At 39.2% G+C, this 17,376-nt stretch overlaps 10 protein-coding genes across 10 annotated transcripts; 5 read left to right on the forward strand and 5 right to left on the reverse strand.

Moving 5' to 3' along the window:
- Nucleotides 1-42: 42 nt before the first annotated feature.
- On the reverse strand, nucleotides 43-1,860 carry ZRG17 (Zn(2+) transporter ZRG17; the record flags this gene model as incomplete). Its single annotated transcript, XM_037286653.1, has 1 exon — nucleotides 43-1,860. One exon carries the CDS (start codon nucleotides 1,858-1,860, stop codon nucleotides 43-45), a length of 1,818 nt encoding a protein of 605 aa, XP_037142548.1.
- Nucleotides 1,861-2,732: 872 nt separating this feature from the next.
- On the forward strand, nucleotides 2,733-3,110 carry AHC2 (Ahc2p; the record flags this gene model as incomplete). Its single annotated transcript, XM_037286654.1, has 1 exon — nucleotides 2,733-3,110. One exon carries the CDS (start codon nucleotides 2,733-2,735, stop codon nucleotides 3,108-3,110), a length of 378 nt encoding a protein of 125 aa, XP_037142549.1.
- Nucleotides 3,111-3,219: 109 nt separating this feature from the next.
- TRX3 (Trx3p) lies at nucleotides 3,220-3,609 on the forward strand (the record flags this gene model as incomplete). The annotated part of the gene is made up of 1 exon (XM_037286655.1): nucleotides 3,220-3,609. One exon carries the CDS (start codon nucleotides 3,220-3,222, stop codon nucleotides 3,607-3,609), a length of 390 nt encoding a protein of 129 aa, XP_037142550.1.
- A 497-nt stretch (nucleotides 3,610-4,106) lies between these two features.
- On the reverse strand, nucleotides 4,107-5,717 carry HG535_0A07650 (uncharacterized protein; the record flags this gene model as incomplete). Its single annotated transcript, XM_037286656.1, has 1 exon — nucleotides 4,107-5,717. The coding sequence occupies one exon, from the start codon at nucleotides 5,715-5,717 to the stop codon at nucleotides 4,107-4,109; it is 1,611 nt and encodes a 536-aa protein (XP_037142551.1).
- A 1,782-nt stretch (nucleotides 5,718-7,499) lies between these two features.
- Nucleotides 7,500-8,303, forward strand: MRX15 (Mrx15p; the record flags this gene model as incomplete). The annotated part of the gene is made up of 1 exon (XM_037286657.1): nucleotides 7,500-8,303. One exon carries the CDS (start codon nucleotides 7,500-7,502, stop codon nucleotides 8,301-8,303), a length of 804 nt encoding a protein of 267 aa, XP_037142552.1.
- A 5-nt stretch (nucleotides 8,304-8,308) lies between these two features.
- COQ2 (4-hydroxybenzoate octaprenyltransferase) lies at nucleotides 8,309-9,424 on the reverse strand (the record flags this gene model as incomplete). The annotated part of the gene is made up of 1 exon (XM_037286658.1): nucleotides 8,309-9,424. The coding sequence occupies one exon, from the start codon at nucleotides 9,422-9,424 to the stop codon at nucleotides 8,309-8,311; it is 1,116 nt and encodes a 371-aa protein (XP_037142553.1).
- A 219-nt stretch (nucleotides 9,425-9,643) lies between these two features.
- MVD1 (diphosphomevalonate decarboxylase MVD1) lies at nucleotides 9,644-10,929 on the forward strand (the record flags this gene model as incomplete). The annotated part of the gene is made up of 2 exons (XM_037286659.1): nucleotides 9,644-9,688; nucleotides 9,781-10,929. 2 exons carry the CDS (start codon nucleotides 9,644-9,646, stop codon nucleotides 10,927-10,929), a joined length of 1,194 nt encoding a protein of 397 aa, XP_037142554.1.
- Nucleotides 10,930-11,633: 704 nt separating this feature from the next.
- On the forward strand, nucleotides 11,634-12,542 carry COQ5 (2-hexaprenyl-6-methoxy-1,4-benzoquinone methyltransferase; the record flags this gene model as incomplete). The annotated part of the gene is made up of 1 exon (XM_037286660.1): nucleotides 11,634-12,542. One exon carries the CDS (start codon nucleotides 11,634-11,636, stop codon nucleotides 12,540-12,542), a length of 909 nt encoding a protein of 302 aa, XP_037142555.1.
- A 101-nt stretch (nucleotides 12,543-12,643) lies between these two features.
- On the reverse strand, nucleotides 12,644-15,364 carry BUL2 (ubiquitin-ubiquitin ligase BUL2; the record flags this gene model as incomplete). Its single annotated transcript, XM_037286661.1, has 1 exon — nucleotides 12,644-15,364. One exon carries the CDS (start codon nucleotides 15,362-15,364, stop codon nucleotides 12,644-12,646), a length of 2,721 nt encoding a protein of 906 aa, XP_037142556.1.
- A 360-nt stretch (nucleotides 15,365-15,724) lies between these two features.
- Nucleotides 15,725-16,588, reverse strand: CTK3 (Ctk3p; the record flags this gene model as incomplete). The annotated part of the gene is made up of 1 exon (XM_037286662.1): nucleotides 15,725-16,588. The coding sequence occupies one exon, from the start codon at nucleotides 16,586-16,588 to the stop codon at nucleotides 15,725-15,727; it is 864 nt and encodes a 287-aa protein (XP_037142557.1).
- Nucleotides 16,589-17,376: the final 788 nt, after the last annotated feature.

Below are 17,376 nucleotides of genomic sequence, written 5' to 3' on the forward strand. Positions count from 1 at the left end.
ATAACCTAATTATGAATAGTTTCAGTTTGATATTCGGGTGATTCATATCCTATCGATCTCTATGGTTGTCTCACAGGATGGTAAAAATTTTTTTATGCAAGTATCCATGGCTAGCCTTACCTTTAACTCATCGTCATTGGAGCCACCTTCTAAAGTGAGTTTTACTAGAGCAATATATGACGTAAAATTTATTTTTGCAATCGAAATATCTTCGTACTTCAAATTGCATCTTGATACAAATTCACTTAGTTTTTCAACTTCTTCTTTAATTTTGGATTTTAAAATTGTAGAATTGTAACTTTGATTAATTGCACTCTTTCTAAAGCTTGAAAACCCTGATAATAATGAATGCGAGCGTTGAGGACTCTGATGCGTTGGTGATGAAAGTGGTAATGTGCTCAATGCTCTCTTTCTGGACTTCTTCACCTTTAAATCAGTTTGACTCTCTTCATTCGAATAAGGATCGTGAACCAAACTTGACGCTGGTAACGCAGTTGTTGAAAACCCCATTAATAAAATAGTCGAGGTCCATTCGGCAATCTTAAAACCATGTATTAGGATGAAAATTGCAATTACAACAGTGGCCAAGTGATCAGACAATACGGGCATAAAATTGAATAAATATGGATACAAGAACAAATATGCTGTGAAGACTATTGTTATTACTGGATTTTTTGTTTTCAATTTTGAGTTCGTATTAGCATAGAAGATTTTGTAGAGCGATAAAGCAGAAAACAGTAAATTTATAGCCAGAACGGAATACCATATATTCGAATCACCATCTGAAAGTTTAAATGTATTATTTGAATGATGAGAATGTGGAATTCTTGATGCAAGTTCGTCATGATCCTCATTTTCAATTTCCATTTCATTGGCATTTTCAATGAAAAAAACGATGCATTCTTCCACTATATGGAAGACTAAATCCAAACCAACAAAACAAAGAGAAACGGCTAAACCAAAACTTAGCAATACGTCAATCCTATTTAGACCAAATGGAAAAGTGATAGTACCGGTAGACCAAACTTGAAATTGTGATAGATTTTCAACAAGTATAATTATTAATGATCCAATAATATCATATATGATAAAATGAGATAGTGTTAGATAATTGTTCCAATTTTTAGAGTGACCCAATTGGAAAACAATTATGCAAATTATGCATTGTGCAAAAGTGATAAATAATTGAAAATAAGCCTTCGGCCATGGTAGATTGTTGATCATGTCATTGAAATTCGGAATAGGTAGAGATTTAGCAATATTCAGTGGAATTTTAACCTCAGGCTCCTGGAAAAAGTTCATGGAAACGGAAGAGTGCTTATATCTATGTCCCTTACGAAAAGAGGTTCTAGATGGATATGTATTATTTCCTTGCGCATTCATGGATGAAAAATTGAACGGAGCCTCCAGCTGAGACGATCTTCTTGACCGTGCATCCGGAGATGACGACCTGACGGGGGATCTACTAGATTTGGGTGGTGCCAATTGAGGTTCCGGTACATATTTCATGGAGTTTCTTTTCGACTCACCTGTGCTGCCTTTTGCGACCGCCTGATCGCCAAATGTAAAGCTTGTATTGTATATCAAACTGGAGCTTGAATTGTTAGCACCCCCATCCTTTGAAAGGTAGAATTGATGTGCGGAGGAATTTGGTCGTGACAGTGAATTGCTGGTAAAAGGGGCTTGCCTTGAGGAGTTTGAGAAAGGGCTTTCAGCATGAATTTTCAACGGAGTCTGAAAGCCGTCTTGCGCAACTCTAGGAGAGTCCTCCTCTTGGATTGAGTTCATGACCGGAGTTGACCCAACTGGAGAGAAAGGCGGTACCTGTTGCTCCGTTTCCCTCGCTGTAGAATCCTTCATAGCTCTTAATTTGGAATGTTTGCCATATAATGGGAAGGAAACAGTGTCTCTGCAGTTGCTAGCCAGATACTTCTACTGACCTTGAAGGTGCAAAATGACTTCCAAATTCAATTCGCGAATGCGAACCAAAACAAATATAAAGAAAGCAAAACGGTAGTCAGCCCTGCTCAAAAGTTCACCAAAAGCTGATAGAGGCATAAAAACGTCACGTTCTAGTCATGTGACATGCACTCGTTGGAGACTGTATCATTTACCGCTTGATTTTACAGAAGTATGGGCCAAGGCGTTTGGCATTTCTAACCTACACTCTCGTCTAGTTATTTCAACATTCTGGTGCTTCTTTTGGCGTTCGAACGCTATTTATCGTAATGTTTTGCAACATCATCGTTCAAGAAGGGCTAACAACGGCGGCAAATCAAAAAAAGTGCAGGATCCTTCGAAAAAAAGAGGTCACTGCACAAGTGATGTTTTTAAAATGTAAAGTGCTAATCCATGGCTCTGAGAACCTATTAGAGCAGCGTTTTCTCCTATGTCTTCTTGTTAACAAGTTGTAAAAGCGTCGTTTGAAACGGATGTTGTTCTTCTCGGTGGCAAAATAATGAAAAAGCTCAGGGATCTTTAAAGATGGTAAAAAGGAAATGACTTGGCTAGAGTAAAAGGGCAAGACGGCACAACAAAATATCTCATCACAGCCCTTACCGAAGGTGCTTTCATTTTTCTTCAAGATAGTGCTTAGAGAGCTGAGGTTGTTCATGTTGCTTGCGTTTGAATAGGAACACACTTTGTAGATTAGGCGAGAAGTTTGCGGAACGAGTTCGAGTGCAGGTGCAAGTGCTAGTGCAGGTGCTACTACAGGTGCAAGTGTGTACGTTATGTTGACTCCCGACAGTGTTCGTGAATCTGTTGAGGAGTTTCAAAAGCGGAGCCTTTGTGAGGACGTAGACTATTCAATGCTGTCGCATCAGAAGGATTTTTTGGATAATAAGTTGTTGCAAAAAAAATACTTTAATAAGCAGCTCCTGTTGCTCTATTCGCAGCTGGAACGAACTAGAAATTATCAGGAATTTGTTGATGTTTTGATGAATAACAGATCGCTTTTGCGAGAAATTTTTACACTGGAAGGGCAAAGTTTTACAAGTTCGCTGGTGGAACCTGAGTTAGATCTATCTTTTAAATTTGGAATAGACGTTCAGGAGTATATTAATGATGATGATGAGTTGTTAGCTTTATATGGCGACGATTTACTGTAGATAGTACATATATAAATGTAATTTAATGGCGACGAAGCGAGTTTCTCAAAACTTCCCTTAACAGATGAACTGGACCTCCAGCATAGAAAAGAGATAATAAGCGGTAAGAATGTTCGCAAGGGTCAGTTTTAGAAACTTACAAAAGGTTTCAGGCCTTAAATTGAGAAGTCAAAGTTCATATTCGAAGATTACGAAAATCGCCAATTTGAAAGATTTCGAAAGCTTGATTAAGAATCCTTCTTTGTCAGTAATCGACTTTTATGCAACATGGTGCGGACCCTGCAAAGCTATGGCACCACATTTGTCCAAGTTGGTCGAAGAGTATCCAAAGGTTGATTTTTATAAAGTTGACGTTGATGAGAGTTCCGATATTGCTAAAAACTGCGAGGTAACAGCAATGCCAACTTTTGTGTTTGCTAAAGGAGGTAAGTTGCTGGGCAAATTGGTTGGTGCTAATCCGAGTGGCCTCGAAAAGGGTATAAAAGACCTAAGCGGTTAGGTCATCCATCACATTTTATATATTCGAAGACTATGAGCATGTTTCAAGGGAAGAGAACAGGTAGCCGAGAAGAAAAATCACAGGTTTATTATCTCATTCTGTATAATAATTAAATTTATACGTATTATTAAACTTACAGGGATTTATTTGCCTTCAATAGAAGAGCCATTTGGTTATCAGCGGCGCCAAATGCTCATATAAATTCAATATTGATATACTCCCAAGAATAAGCTGTGTAGGGAAAATTTTGGGTATCTGCTGCTCGCAGTTGTGTTTGAGCATGATTCTATGCACATCAAAGTGATATATGGCAAATGATTTAGATGCACTTCTGGCGCGTCTTGATCTTGAATGTGCCCGCATTTACACAGGTACAGATGCGGTATCAGTTGCATTTGGATGCAAAAAGGTTGTCCTTTAGGACTTTAAGTGAAATTGACACCATAACAATTAAGAAGCGGAAAAAAAGAGATATTCAAGTTATAACTGCGTGCGTATTAACGAGATAAAGTAATGCTGCCAATTTCTGCGGTCTCCAAAGCCATTGATGATTCGCCTGTGTCACTTATACTCTCTATAATTTGAGGGCCGCGGTATTTCGATCTTCCGTGAATAAACCACCAAATAGCTACAAGAACCGCAAGTCCGCAGGTCATCACACTTGTGTAATTCATCTCTTGTGCACTGGTGGGTAGAGTATATGGGAAACAATAGATGACAAAGAAAACAATGATGTAGAGACAGGAAATTATATTAAATGTGTAACCGAATTTTCCAAGCCAAAAGCTACCCCTTTTGATACTCTTACGTTTGGTCAATACATGTGGGCCAATTGAAAGCAGGAACGATGTTGTGGTTAAAAGCACAAAAGAGCCAACAAAAGCATTGAAAGCAACGACCGATCCAACGTAGATCGCACCCATACAGGTAGCGATAGCACCACATACAAACGTCGACCACAAAGGACTCTTGAAACGAGGGCTGATGGAACCAATGTGATCTGGGAAAGGAGCAGCTTTATCACGCGATAACGCGTATAAAGTTCTACCAGCAGTTATATAACAGCCAATAGTTGCACATATGATTGGTAATATAATAATTATCAAAAGACCAAGAGCACCGCCTCTTGATCCTGTAGCTTGCAGGTAAATGTCGCCCAATGGGCAAAAAGAATCTGCAGCGAATATAGCCGGTAAATCATTGATAGCGTAAAACATAGCAATCATGTAAAAGAATGCTGTGAAGAAACCAACAAATACCTGCCAAAACAAAACTTTTGGAAGATTTTTTCCAGCATCAGGAATTTCTTCCGCCAAATGGGTAATACAGTCAGGTGTACCAACGGCGAAAGCACCATTTAGCATCCCCGCTAAGAAAGTGAATCCATTACTGCTATATCCTGTTTCGTTTTCCCATGTTCTCCAAACGAAATCATTTGATGCATGGCCCTTTCCATTTCTGAGAGGCATAACAGCACAAACGACCACGGTAACAAACCAGCCACCAATCATTAGAAAAGACCCAACTCTATTTATACCGGGAAGAGACCAGTTCGCAAACATCACGACAAAACAGCATAGCCAGCAAATAATCAGATAGCAGATGAATACCTGCCATCTCTCCAGAGTAAGTTCAGGATGAAACATTCCGTAAGAGTACACGACCATGGAGCCAATAATACTACAATTCGCTGACACACCGAATGTCCAAGCAAGGTAATTCAGCCATCCGGCAAACCAACCACACACTCGACCCCATTTTTTCCCACTAATTATGCTTGCCCAATGGTATACACCACCCGACGCAGGAATAGCAGATGCCAGTTCCGCAATTGATGCTGCAATTATCCAATAAAATACCGAAACAGCAATGAACTCGTAAATAATACCTGGAGGACCACCATTATACAGCGATGCGACAATAGCACCACCCAAAGCTGTCCAAGTATTACCTGTAACAATCCCTGCTGAAATAGCACTGAAAAGACTGAATCCCTTCTCAAGAACAACAGGCTTTCCCTTCAAGTCGTCGAAATTTCCATTTTCAACATCATGAATTTGATGCTGTTCAACTTTTTTCTCCGAACCTGACATTTCAATGACAACCATTGGTGAATTATCAGCAAAACGCACATCTAGAATTCATTTGTATAACTAATTGAAATCCAAGCCATTCCCATAACCACTCATGACTTTATAACAACTACGATTTTCAATAGTAGTTTAAACATTTGATTTTCGCTAGGCATTTCCTCGCTTCGAATTAACAGCAAATGGAAAAATCGGAAACTTAAAGCGATTGAGCAATCAAGATGGACTACCATATCTCTTGCATTAAGTAAATATTGATAACAAATAGTTCTGGAATAGTGATCACGGCGAAATGCAAATAATGCTTGGCAAAAACAATTGTTCTTGGCAAAACCAATTGTTCTTGGCACTGGCATAGCATCCAGCGCAATGCCTCGCTATAAGTCTCAGTTCCGACAAAATTGTGGATTTGGAAGTAATTTTTCATCGACGTCCACTGACACCTTTTGAAAGAAGAATTCTTTATCCCTTCCTGCGAGTGTTGAGTCCTTAAAATATACCAGGCTCGCGTACTAGTAGCACAATACATACTCTGTGGGAGCATTTGGCACGCATTGATAGAAACTCCAAGGAATGACATCTTTCACTTGATAAAATAAGATGCACCTCAACCGTTCGGAGTTGTCTCTTTGGCGAGGCTTCAATCAGGTCAAAGCACTATTGCGGTGATGGTCCCGCACATGTAATAGCGGGACACCCTCACGTACTGACCTGGCTTCATCGGTTTCGGGCCGTCTGAGTAAACCGTAGTTCACGTTTTGCACCTTCCATTCAATACACGGATGTTTGGCTACACCATCCCTTCCCAGTCTCGTAGATTAGTAGTGCCCTCTTATCCTGTGATGCACAGTCACAAATTATAAAGCGGTAACTCTTGACCACAAGCAGATCTGAAATGGAGCATGATATTAGTCCTCCTTGTTCCGTGTAAACAATCATGAATGCTGAGAGGACTTGCCGTATAAAAAAGCCATCATTTTGTTCTCCTCTTTGTGCGTCTGTGAACAATGCGTAAACGTTGCCAACATTGGGCGTGTCTAGATGGAAATACTAACACAGGCAGGAGATTAAGATGTGAATCATATAACATAGGGTGCACCGGGCACCATTAATATAGTTCATCATTTGTGTAAACACAACGTCTGAGTCCGAGCTTTGCGATTTTCTATATTGGCAGGGGGCACCAAGAATTTTGCTGGGCTGCATCCTTTCATATAGCACGAGTTTGTTTCTTTTCCTGCTGGTCAATACGGTGTATTCTTATATGAGAACGCTAGCAGAATGTGCAATTTCTTCACCACTGTTGGTTTCCAAATAAAAAACGCTGCTTTACTCGATCAATTTAAAGGGTAAAGATACAGTCGCAATAACAAGTGGAATGCACTACCACTCACTAAACCCACATTTTTGTTTGCCAGTTGATGCATTTCAGAACTCACCTTTAATGATTATCTTTTTGCGTAAGCTCAAGCACGACGTTAACCAAGTGTGTTGCCACCAGCATTCTTGAAAAAAGATGTTTCAGATATCTCTACGAAGCACATAGCATACTGACATATTCCTCGATGCACATCATTGTACTTAAACCTTGTTGAAGCTACAATCTAATTTGTTTTCTATTGAGAGTAAGCTTGTGACAGCCTCATCATCATCTATTCTCCGTCACGTGCGAAACTGATATTGTGAGTAGAACCAAGTCAAAAAGGTATTAAAATGAATGAAAGCACACTTCAAAACTGCTGCTGCTTCCATCGGGACTGTACACTCGGGAAACACGGCATTGCCTAGCATCCAACCACAATGAGTTTGCCCTTTTCCAAAGTCATGAGTGCGCTCATGTCAAAGACATCGCCTGAGGCAATTTTTCAATATCGAAAACCGATGTCAACTAAATTGGGCTCCCTCGCTTTATCACTGGTTTTCTCTATATATGGTGCTACATTTGCAGATTGGTCGTATGAATCAGCACTTACTGTCTACGAGGAAGCTGATGATAAGACAAAGAAAGATTGGAAGTTTCTGATAAAGACATTCGGACCCATGGGACTCACAGTGATCCCGTTCTCTTTGGCACTTTGTGCCTTTTTTGCACCTTCCAGAATTGTCACTAAGGTCAAATATATTCCAAAAATGTACGGTGAGCCTGAATGCCAACTCACTCGAGAATCTCTCATCCTGGGGAAACCAGTTCATCTGACAAGACCAATATCCGAATTGCATAGAAATGAAAAGACAAGAGTGTTTACCGGTGACGGTGAACAAGGCGTAGATGACAAAGGTTCTTTTTTTTTCATTCTTACTGATCAAAATATTAACGTTAAGAGTTGGGTAGAGAGATACTATTTGGTTCCTAGATCAGGGAAATTCTGGGCATCCGATGGACGAATCTTTGACGCATTATTTGGAGGTGACTCGATACGGGATTTAGAGCTGAAGGCCAGGCAGAGTAAGGACAAAAAAGAATTGAAAAATATCAAGCAAGATAGATCAGCGTTGAATGAGATGATTCGAACTAATTATTCGAGAGCTAAGTTTCATTCTGGTCTGAAAAAAGAAGTTGAAGTATCTAAAAATATTGTAAACCAAACTAAGGGCCTTCCTTGATTTATTTACAAGACTCCAATTAGTCTTAGAATGTAATCGAAGAATAACGCGTATGAAAAATAGAGTCCTGTACTAATATTACTGATGAATGCCTTCCAGCATGCAGCCGGATTGTTCAAATCCACGTTTTTAATCATTGTATATAATCTGTAGGCAAAAAGGGATAATCCGCCAATAAACCCCGGGCCCCAGATTAGTCCACTGTTAATTCCTGCCACAGCATATAATGCGATCTGTGATGTTGCGAGAACACTACAGATTGGTTTTGTCTTGTCACCCCATGCTAAAGCAGTTGATTTAATTCCCGCCTTGACGTCAAATTCCTTATCCTGATGTGCATATATGGTATCATATATCATACACCAGAGAAAACTACCAGTGTACAATGGAATCATGGTGGGCCAATCTATGACGCCCATTGCTGGGAACCCCAAAATTGCCCCCCATTTGAAGCAAGCACTCAAAATAGCTTGCGGGTAGTATGTAAACCGTTTGAAAAGTGGATACGTGAATACTAGTGGCAATGATGCTAAACCTAGCCACCAGCATTGCGCAGGCAGCGCAGCGAGTATACCAACCCCAACAGCTGTCTGGCCTGCTAGAAAAATCTTTGCTTTGATTGGAGATACTCTTCCCGATGCAATTGGCCTTTCTACAGTTCTTAAGACTTTACTATCCAGATCACGGTCCAATAAATCATTTATCGTGCAACCAGCACCCCTCATAATCAGGGATCCGATACCGAATATACCAAGCATCCACAAGGTTTGTCCCAAGGATGCAGATACTTCCATTGCCCCCATTAAGATGGCCCAAGTGCCTGGGATGTAAAGCAGCCAAGTACCCACTGGCTTTTCCAGTCTCATGAGCTCAGCATACGGAATAATACTCTTTGGCAACTTAGATACATATGGCCCTAATCCATTCAGCCTTGCCAATTGTGCTTCTTTCAATTGCTCAGGAGTGAAGGCCTCGCTAGAGATTTTACTCGAGGCGAATCTTAACCAACTTTTGGCAGGAATAATGGGTGAGGCGAACTTACCATTTAAGAACCTCGTTCTTGCATGTCTTACAGAAAAATCTTTGAGGCCTTTTACTCCAAGTCCATGATAGAACAACATGAAAAATCAATGAGGGCACACGACAGGTGTCAGTTCACTATATCTAGTTCTCGTTACCTTTTTATAAATACTCAAATATTTCAAGTTTTCGCGCCTAAACGACGCACGCTTACTTTTAAAGGAAATCGAGAAAGTATCAAAATTTTAAACTGTCTGTATAGACAATTACATTCATTCAGTAACCTGTCGATCATCTAATCACGCAACCAATTCCATACAATGACTTTATTCGTCGCATCCACTACAGCTCCAGTAAACATTGCTGTATGTATTAAGCATTTTAACCTTGTTTACATCCTATTGAAACACGTTTACTAACTGATAGAACAATGTTGAAATTGATTTTCTATCAATAGACATTGAAATACTGGGGTAAAAGAGACAAAACTTTGAATTTACCAACAAATTCATCCATTTCTGTGACCCTGTCTCAAGAAGATTTAAGAACGTTGACATCAGTTTGTACTGGCCCTGAGATTACAGAAGATAAATTGTGGTTGAATGGTAGTGAAGAATCATTGAAGAGTGAGAGGACTCAAAATTGTTTGGCAGATCTACGTAAACTGAGAATGAAGCTGGAAGATGAAGACTCAAATCTGCCTAAAATGTCCAAGTGGAATGTAGTTATTGTATCGGAAAACAACTTCCCAACTGCTGCAGGTTTGGCTTCATCTGCAGCAGGTTTTGCAGCTTTGGTGATGGCAATTGCAAAGCTCTATGAGCTTCCCGATTCGCTCTCAGAAATTTCAAAGATTGCCAGAAAGGGCTCTGGTTCAGCCTGTAGATCTTTACTTGGTGGTTACGTCGCTTGGGAAATGGGTGAAAAAGCAGATGGTTCTGATTCAAAGGCAGTTCAGATAGCACCAATGGAGCATTGGCCAAACATGAAGGCAGCCATTTTGGTGGTTAGCGCTTCGAAAAAGGACACGCCTTCAACAAGCGGTATGCAGTTGACTGTGGGAACCTCTGACTTATTTCAGCATAGAATTAAAGATGTTGTGCCACACAGATTCGTCGAAATGAAGCAAGCAGTACTTGAGAAAGATTGGCCAACATTTGCTGAATTAACTATGAAGGATTCAAACTCTTTCCATGCTACTTGTTTAGACTCGTTCCCACCAATCTTTTACATGAACGATGTCTCGAAAGGGATTATCAAGCTGTGTCATTTCATTAACGCTTTCTACAATGAAACTATAGTTGCCTACACTTTTGATGCTGGTCCAAACGCTGTCTTGTACTACTTGGAAGAAAATGAATCGAAACTGTTTGCATTTATTTATGAACTTTTTGCTGAAGTGCCAGGTTGGGATTCCAAATTTTCAAAAGATGAATTGACTCAATTTCTCTCTGACTTCGATTCAAAGATCTCAAATCAATTGAAAGTCGAATTGGATAAGGAGCTGTATAAAGGAGTGACTAAAGTCATCTTGACCCATATTGGTCCAGGTCCGCAATCAACTGACGAATGTTTGATTGACACGAAGACTGGTCTACCAAAATAATTGAAATTTTTCTTTTAATATGTAATGTATGTAGTGCCTGAAAACTATAATTTGATCTTACTATGTTCTCTCAAATATATAATACCTTTTTCACATTAAGCACATATTTTCCCATTTCCAAATATGGAGTGATGAACGATATTATACCATGTTACATTGAGACAGTCTGCGTCTTCCTGGAGTAGAGATTTGATTGCATGCTCAATTTTCTCTGTAGCTGAAAGTTCTTCCTCAAATTGAACTTTGGACAATTTCTTCAGCATCTCTCTCAAAGATTGCTTCCCATTTCCTTCATCAGTACTCACATTTGAGCTAGTGTCTGGCATCTTTTCAGATTGTGAATGAACCGGAAGTGAGAGTACGCATTTTGTCACTTGGATAATCTGTAACGCACGCAGAACCCACCAATGCACTCTCATGTGTTTCTCAAAAAGATACGACATAAAGATTCAAAAACATTGAGTATCCTCAAAACTGTTTAGTATAGTCTGTTATAAAATGTTTAACTTTCGTTTTTTCTATAGTCGTGGCATTTTGTGACGTTGTGGGAAGTTTTTCCTTGCGGACGCTTAGGGAAGCATTAAAATGTCAAGTTCAATAGGGAAAAAGGATCCGTATTGATTTCATACATATTTTGGTACTACCAAAGACGCAATTAGTTTTTCAGAGCAACCAGAAAGCGTTTCAAACAGTTGCAGTAAATAATGGTCGGATCAAAGGCCTATAATGTGGTGCGCATTGCTAAATTCGGTCCCATTAGAGCCATTAGATCTCTCTCGCAAACAGCGAGGGTTTTTAGTTCTTCTAGCAGCAACATTGGAAGTTCTGAACCACAATTTACCCATTTTGGCTCCCAAACTGTTCCCAAAGATGAGAAGGAAAAATTGGTTGGCAACGTTTTCTCATCAGTAGCATCTAAATATGACATAATGAACGATGTCATGTCATTAGGCATCCATAGATGCTGGAAAGATCGCTTTATTAACAAGTTGGATGCTGGTAAGAGACCAAACTCTACAGAACCACTGCATTTCATTGACGTTGCTGGAGGTTCAGGTGACATTGCGTTTGGGCTTCTTGATCATGCTGAGGAAAAATTTCACGATACAACGTCAACCATGGATATAGTAGATATTAATGCGGATATGCTGAAAGAGGGTGAAAAAAGAGCATTAAATCAAAAGAAGTATTTCAATGATTCAAGAGTTAGATTTCTTGTTCAGAACGGTGAAACTCTGGACCAAATTAAATCAAATTCAAAGGACATTTATACCGTGTCGTTTGGTATTAGAAATTTCACCAACATTCAAGCTGGTCTAGATACAGCATATAGAGTTTTGAAACCAGGTGGTATTTTTTACTGTTTGGAGTTCTCAAAAATTGAAAATCCTGTGATTGATGTTGTGTACCAGCAATGGTCAAAAGTTCTACCTGTTATGGGATCATTTATTGCTAATGATCATGATTCTTACCAATATCTAGTGGAGTCCATTGAGAGGTTCCCAGATCAGGAAACTTTCAAATCGATGATTGAAAAATCCGGCTTTCAATGCGCTGGATATGAAAGTTTGACATTTGGTACGTGCGCTATCCATTGGGGTGTCAAAGTCTGAACTAATTTTAACTTCTTTTTTCAGCTTTCCTTTAATTATTTTATCTTCCTTTATCAATTATATAAGGCCCTCTTATTTACATGCAAATTTGTATATAACTTTCAATCGCAACTGAGATTTTTAACACTCACCGGTATATCTATACTTGTTGCACCAATATGCTTGCCAAATTTAATATTGACTCGGACAAAGTAAAAACGACAACATAGGCAACTTTCAAAAGTTGGTATTATTGTATCTCTGTTGTTTAGATTATTTTCTAAGTTGACCTTAACTGTCCTCGTGTACGTGAGAGGGCTTGTTTTAACCCATTCATGCGTTAGTTGTTCTGTAAACTTTGCTAGTTTTGAGGTATCTGTCAAAGACCCACTGAATGTCGTACTCAAAAACCCACTTGAGCTACTTTTGTTCAATGAAGAACTTGAGGAACTGGAAGAAATTTTGTCCTGAGAGACATCTTTTAGAGTTTCCAATTGCTTTTTGAAAAAATTAGTGAGGATTTCAATTTTTGTTTGAAAGTTAACTATACTTTCAATGTCATTCAACATTTGTGGCGATATAAAATCTGTAAATTTCATTTCGTGGGGAACAGTAGAAATTCCACTCTGGCAATAGATTCCGTTCAGTTCTTCAATGCGCTCTTCAAACTGTTGAGAATATGATTTAATTTCCGATAAATAACTGCTGAATTTTTGCTTAATATCATTCATTTTGCTTTCGTTCATAAGCGTTAATCCATCTAATTTCACAGGAATAGAGTTATCTGATCGTCCTGTGATACATACTAACTCAGTAGTCAATGATTGTATTTCTGGAGGGTTATGAGGAAGGCTATTGTTGGACTGAGTACATTTCAGGCGTATTTCTAATTCCTTCAATACCGTTCTACAGTCCTGAGGAACAGCACTTACCAGCCGCAACCAGTTTTTTTGATCGTGTTCATTTTTGGCATCTAGTTTGTTCTTTTTCCTCAATAAAGAGGGAGATCGGTAAGGCAAAAAAGCCGCCTTCGGAATATCTGCTGTAAGCACTATTAATCCAGCTTTATTGGACCTTGCAAGAGCGTTTTCAGGTTTTTGTGAAGTGAAATTCGAACTTCGAAATCCATTAAATAGACCAGTTTTTAAATTCGAGTTGCTCTTTGGTTTCAACTTGTAGCTGAGTTCCTTTTCGATACATTCAGGTTCGTTTATTTTGTCCTTTGAGTTTCTCATCCTATGCAAAACGTCGGATTGAGCACCAACCCTATTTTGAAGATGCAATTGATGCATCTTAAGACGCAATATCTCTGCCGCGTCAAGCTCTGTATTGCCATCTATAGTGCCACTCAAATCTGTATTATGGATGTCTGTCTCTTTTATTTGTTCTTTCTTTTCCAATCGTTCGAAGATCAGCTTTAGAGCATTGAGTTTCTCTTTTACCAGTTTCATTAAATCTGTTATCTGCTGAGTACAAGCTCTTTCGCCGATGACAGGGCAGTAAAACCCGAATGAAATTACTCTCAAATTGTAAACGTGCTCCCTCATGATATTCAATCTTTGTGTTTTCTTATCTTTGCCCACAAATCTAGCATCGATGGTATAGTTTATGGATAAAACGTCATCGGATAAATCTGAGGTTAAAATAGGGGTGCCCTTTATGCCAAGATGGCCGCAACCAAGGATGTTATTGACTTTAATTCCAGCATATTTACACCCATTTCTATACTTATCAATACCAAAACTGGGTGGTAACATTAAATGCGAAAATTGCTCCTGCTTACACGTAACATCTAGTAGTTGGTTTGGTAATTTGAACATGAAGTATTTCTTGTACTTGACCCCTGGCTCCAATATTCGATTATTATTTAGACCAATGATGGCATTATCATAATCCACATCACCAGGTATGACTTCGATACCTGAACTGACGTCTATGTGAGAGTATGACCAACTGGCGCTCAAATCAACCATTCGTAAAAACCTCTTGACAGTTCGTTTCCCCTTTTCGCGATCAATAATTGATATGTAGCCCTCAAGCGTAACGTAGAACATTTCGAACTTTAAGTTCTTTGGGGACTTATTTTCTACAACGCAATAGCCATGAATTATATCGCCTGAAGTATATTCTTTCAAAATGGATTCATCCTCTGGTTTCTTATGAGGTTGTGAAGCGCTTTTAGTCACTCTAATGTCCACATCTATTGGAGTTGCAAGTTTCGGTAAAGTGTACAACTTATCTATGTTGATATTATCTGCATCGTTGAAATCATCTTCTATCGGAATACGGTCTTCAGCTGACGCTCTCGAACCCGTGTCCACAATGTTAAAATGTTGAGTCGAGAGCGGATGCAAATTGTTTAGACAGACTGCTGAAGCAGGCAGCAAAGCGTTTGGCTGACGAAAATCCAAGGAGCTGCATTCTGGATTTTCACCCGAAGTCAGCATAGAATCTCTTTGAGATTGAACTTCTTGATAGCATGGAGGGAAATAATGGCAATCAGCATTTACGTTACCTTGTGGTATATGCCTGTGCAATGCGTTATACATTTCGAAGGACGGTAAAACATCAATAAACCTTTTTTCATGCCCATTAGAGGCACAATTACTGATTCTACAAAGTGATTCAGACCGGCATTTGTCAGTATCTTGAGTTGAATCTTCTTCTTGCCTAGATTCTGACTTCCTTAAACGTAGCAAGCTTGATGTTGAGGCCCTTCTCACCCCGCTGGGTTGCAGCGCAGTTGAGGGTCTTTGTCTACCGCGAGCACCTAAATTGTTATTTGAAAAGTTGAATGATATAGGAGAGTCATATCCATTCCCAACATTATTTGCACTATCCATCAAAGATTCAGATAGAGAGTCAGACACCAATATGGATATAAAAGACGTCGGTGTCAATTTCAATGTCAATGTCAATGTCAATGTCAATACCGTGATTGTACGTCAGGGTCCAGGAGCAAAAAGGGCCTTTTTATAATCCGGTACAATCAAACGGTATTCCGCAGTAGCAAATGACTAAGCAGAATAAGGTTATTTCGTTATGACTAACTACTTGATCGAGTTTGCATCGGTATTATAATGATACATACAGAAAGGCTAGGCCGTGCGCTGTGACTGCAATTCGCTGAAAGCATCGAGATTAAGTGTTAATGATACACACATACTCTGCATAGGCTTTGGTCGCAACCATGTTGTTACTAATTATACTAAGTAGCTCTGTTGAGCTATTGTATTGAGATCTTTGATATTTTTATAGTCATCCTTCGTTAGTCCATTACAAGACTCTAAGTTCCAAAGCGTTTGAAATTCGTGCGGATCCAAAAGACTGTTACTTGGCCTTGTAAGAACCCAGCTGCTCTCCTTTCTCCTCTTGTGTTTTTCTCTATCATTCTCCATTCGATGTATTATTGTTGATGTCGAGCTCGAAGAAGGTACGTTACACAACCCATTCCTCTTATAGTAGTCATAAAGATAATGCTGTTTAGCACGTCTATCCTTTAGTATACAAGACGAATTGGTAAAAGCTTCTTGTGGACTCATTCCCGGAACCTCTGGTGTATACCAAGAGACCTCTTCAATGGGACAAGATTTTTCAAAGTTAATCGAATCATCCCATTCGACCATATTGTCATAAAGTGAATTTAAAGATTTGAAAATGTCAATGCAAAACTCGAGGTTTGTGAGTGATTTCCAATCCTTAGAAGGTAAAGTAAGCAGTAACATCCTATCCAGTGAGGGCAGAATATGTAGGTCTAACACTTTCTTGTTGAACTCCGAATTCTGAGATTTCAATATACTAATGATCTTCGAATAGTAAAGCAAAACATTTAGTCTGTCTAAAGAATCCATTTTACTTGCTGTATCAAAAAGGCACTGGTGAAAATCTTCGTAGTGCTGTCGGTAGTTTTTCAAATAAAACTGTACAGGATCATTTGCAATGGTTGTACCAAGGTTGGGCGACTTAGAGTTTGTGCTATCATTGGTATTTGAGCTTAGAGTATTCAGTGTCTTTTGTAAGTTTTTAATCACAGATATAAACTGTAACCTAGCCTCAAACGAGTCCATTTTACACTACCTTTACTTACGGTGTGCTTTTCTTCAAAATGAATATTTATGCTAAACTTTCGATGAGCTCGTTGTATTCATATAGAGGCACATTATAAATCACATGATATAAGACATGTTAAAGAGTGGCTGACCACACCACTATGCCCTTTGTAATTGAAGCAAAAATATTTGCAAGACTCATTTCGGTACTCAGAAGAGCTGGTGACGTTGTACAGTAACTCTGCCGCCTTATTTTCATGAAGCCATTCGTTGTGACTGAAGCAGGTGCTCGAATCACTACTACATAATGAGTTACCGAGTATACGTCGGCAGCCTATTAAGCTCTTACCCATTTTCACCTTCTGATAGGAATTTGACTGCTAGTGATGGACATTGAACAAGGTCGCAGATTTTTCTGATATACTTAGCATTGCGAAAGGGCCAATACAGTCCTCTGAAAAGTCAAATGTTGAAAAACTGGCCTCATCATTGGTGAATTAGTAGTTGAAGCTCTCGAAGTAGCTTTGCATATTGCAATGAGTAAGGGGAGAAAGGATACATATAAAAGAGAAGAGTTGAGCTTTTTTCAAAATCTCAGTCAAGGTGCTTAAAAATTGCGGTAAATGACATATTGTGATAGAGGTGTCCCAGGCCGTTGTAGCAAGCAATTTTTGTATAAATGACATTTGTATCAGCTGCCAAAAGTCACACTAGCATTGTCAGGACTTAAACTCACAAAGCAGCTGAATACCCTGATCATCCCGATTACACCTACTGCATTCAGCAAATACAGGGCAAAGAGCATC

Source organism: Zygotorulaspora mrakii, chromosome 1 (genome assembly GCF_013402915.1).
Source record: "Zygotorulaspora mrakii chromosome 1, complete sequence".
NCBI classification, from domain to species: Eukaryota; Fungi; Ascomycota; class Saccharomycetes; order Saccharomycetales; family Saccharomycetaceae; genus Zygotorulaspora; species Zygotorulaspora mrakii.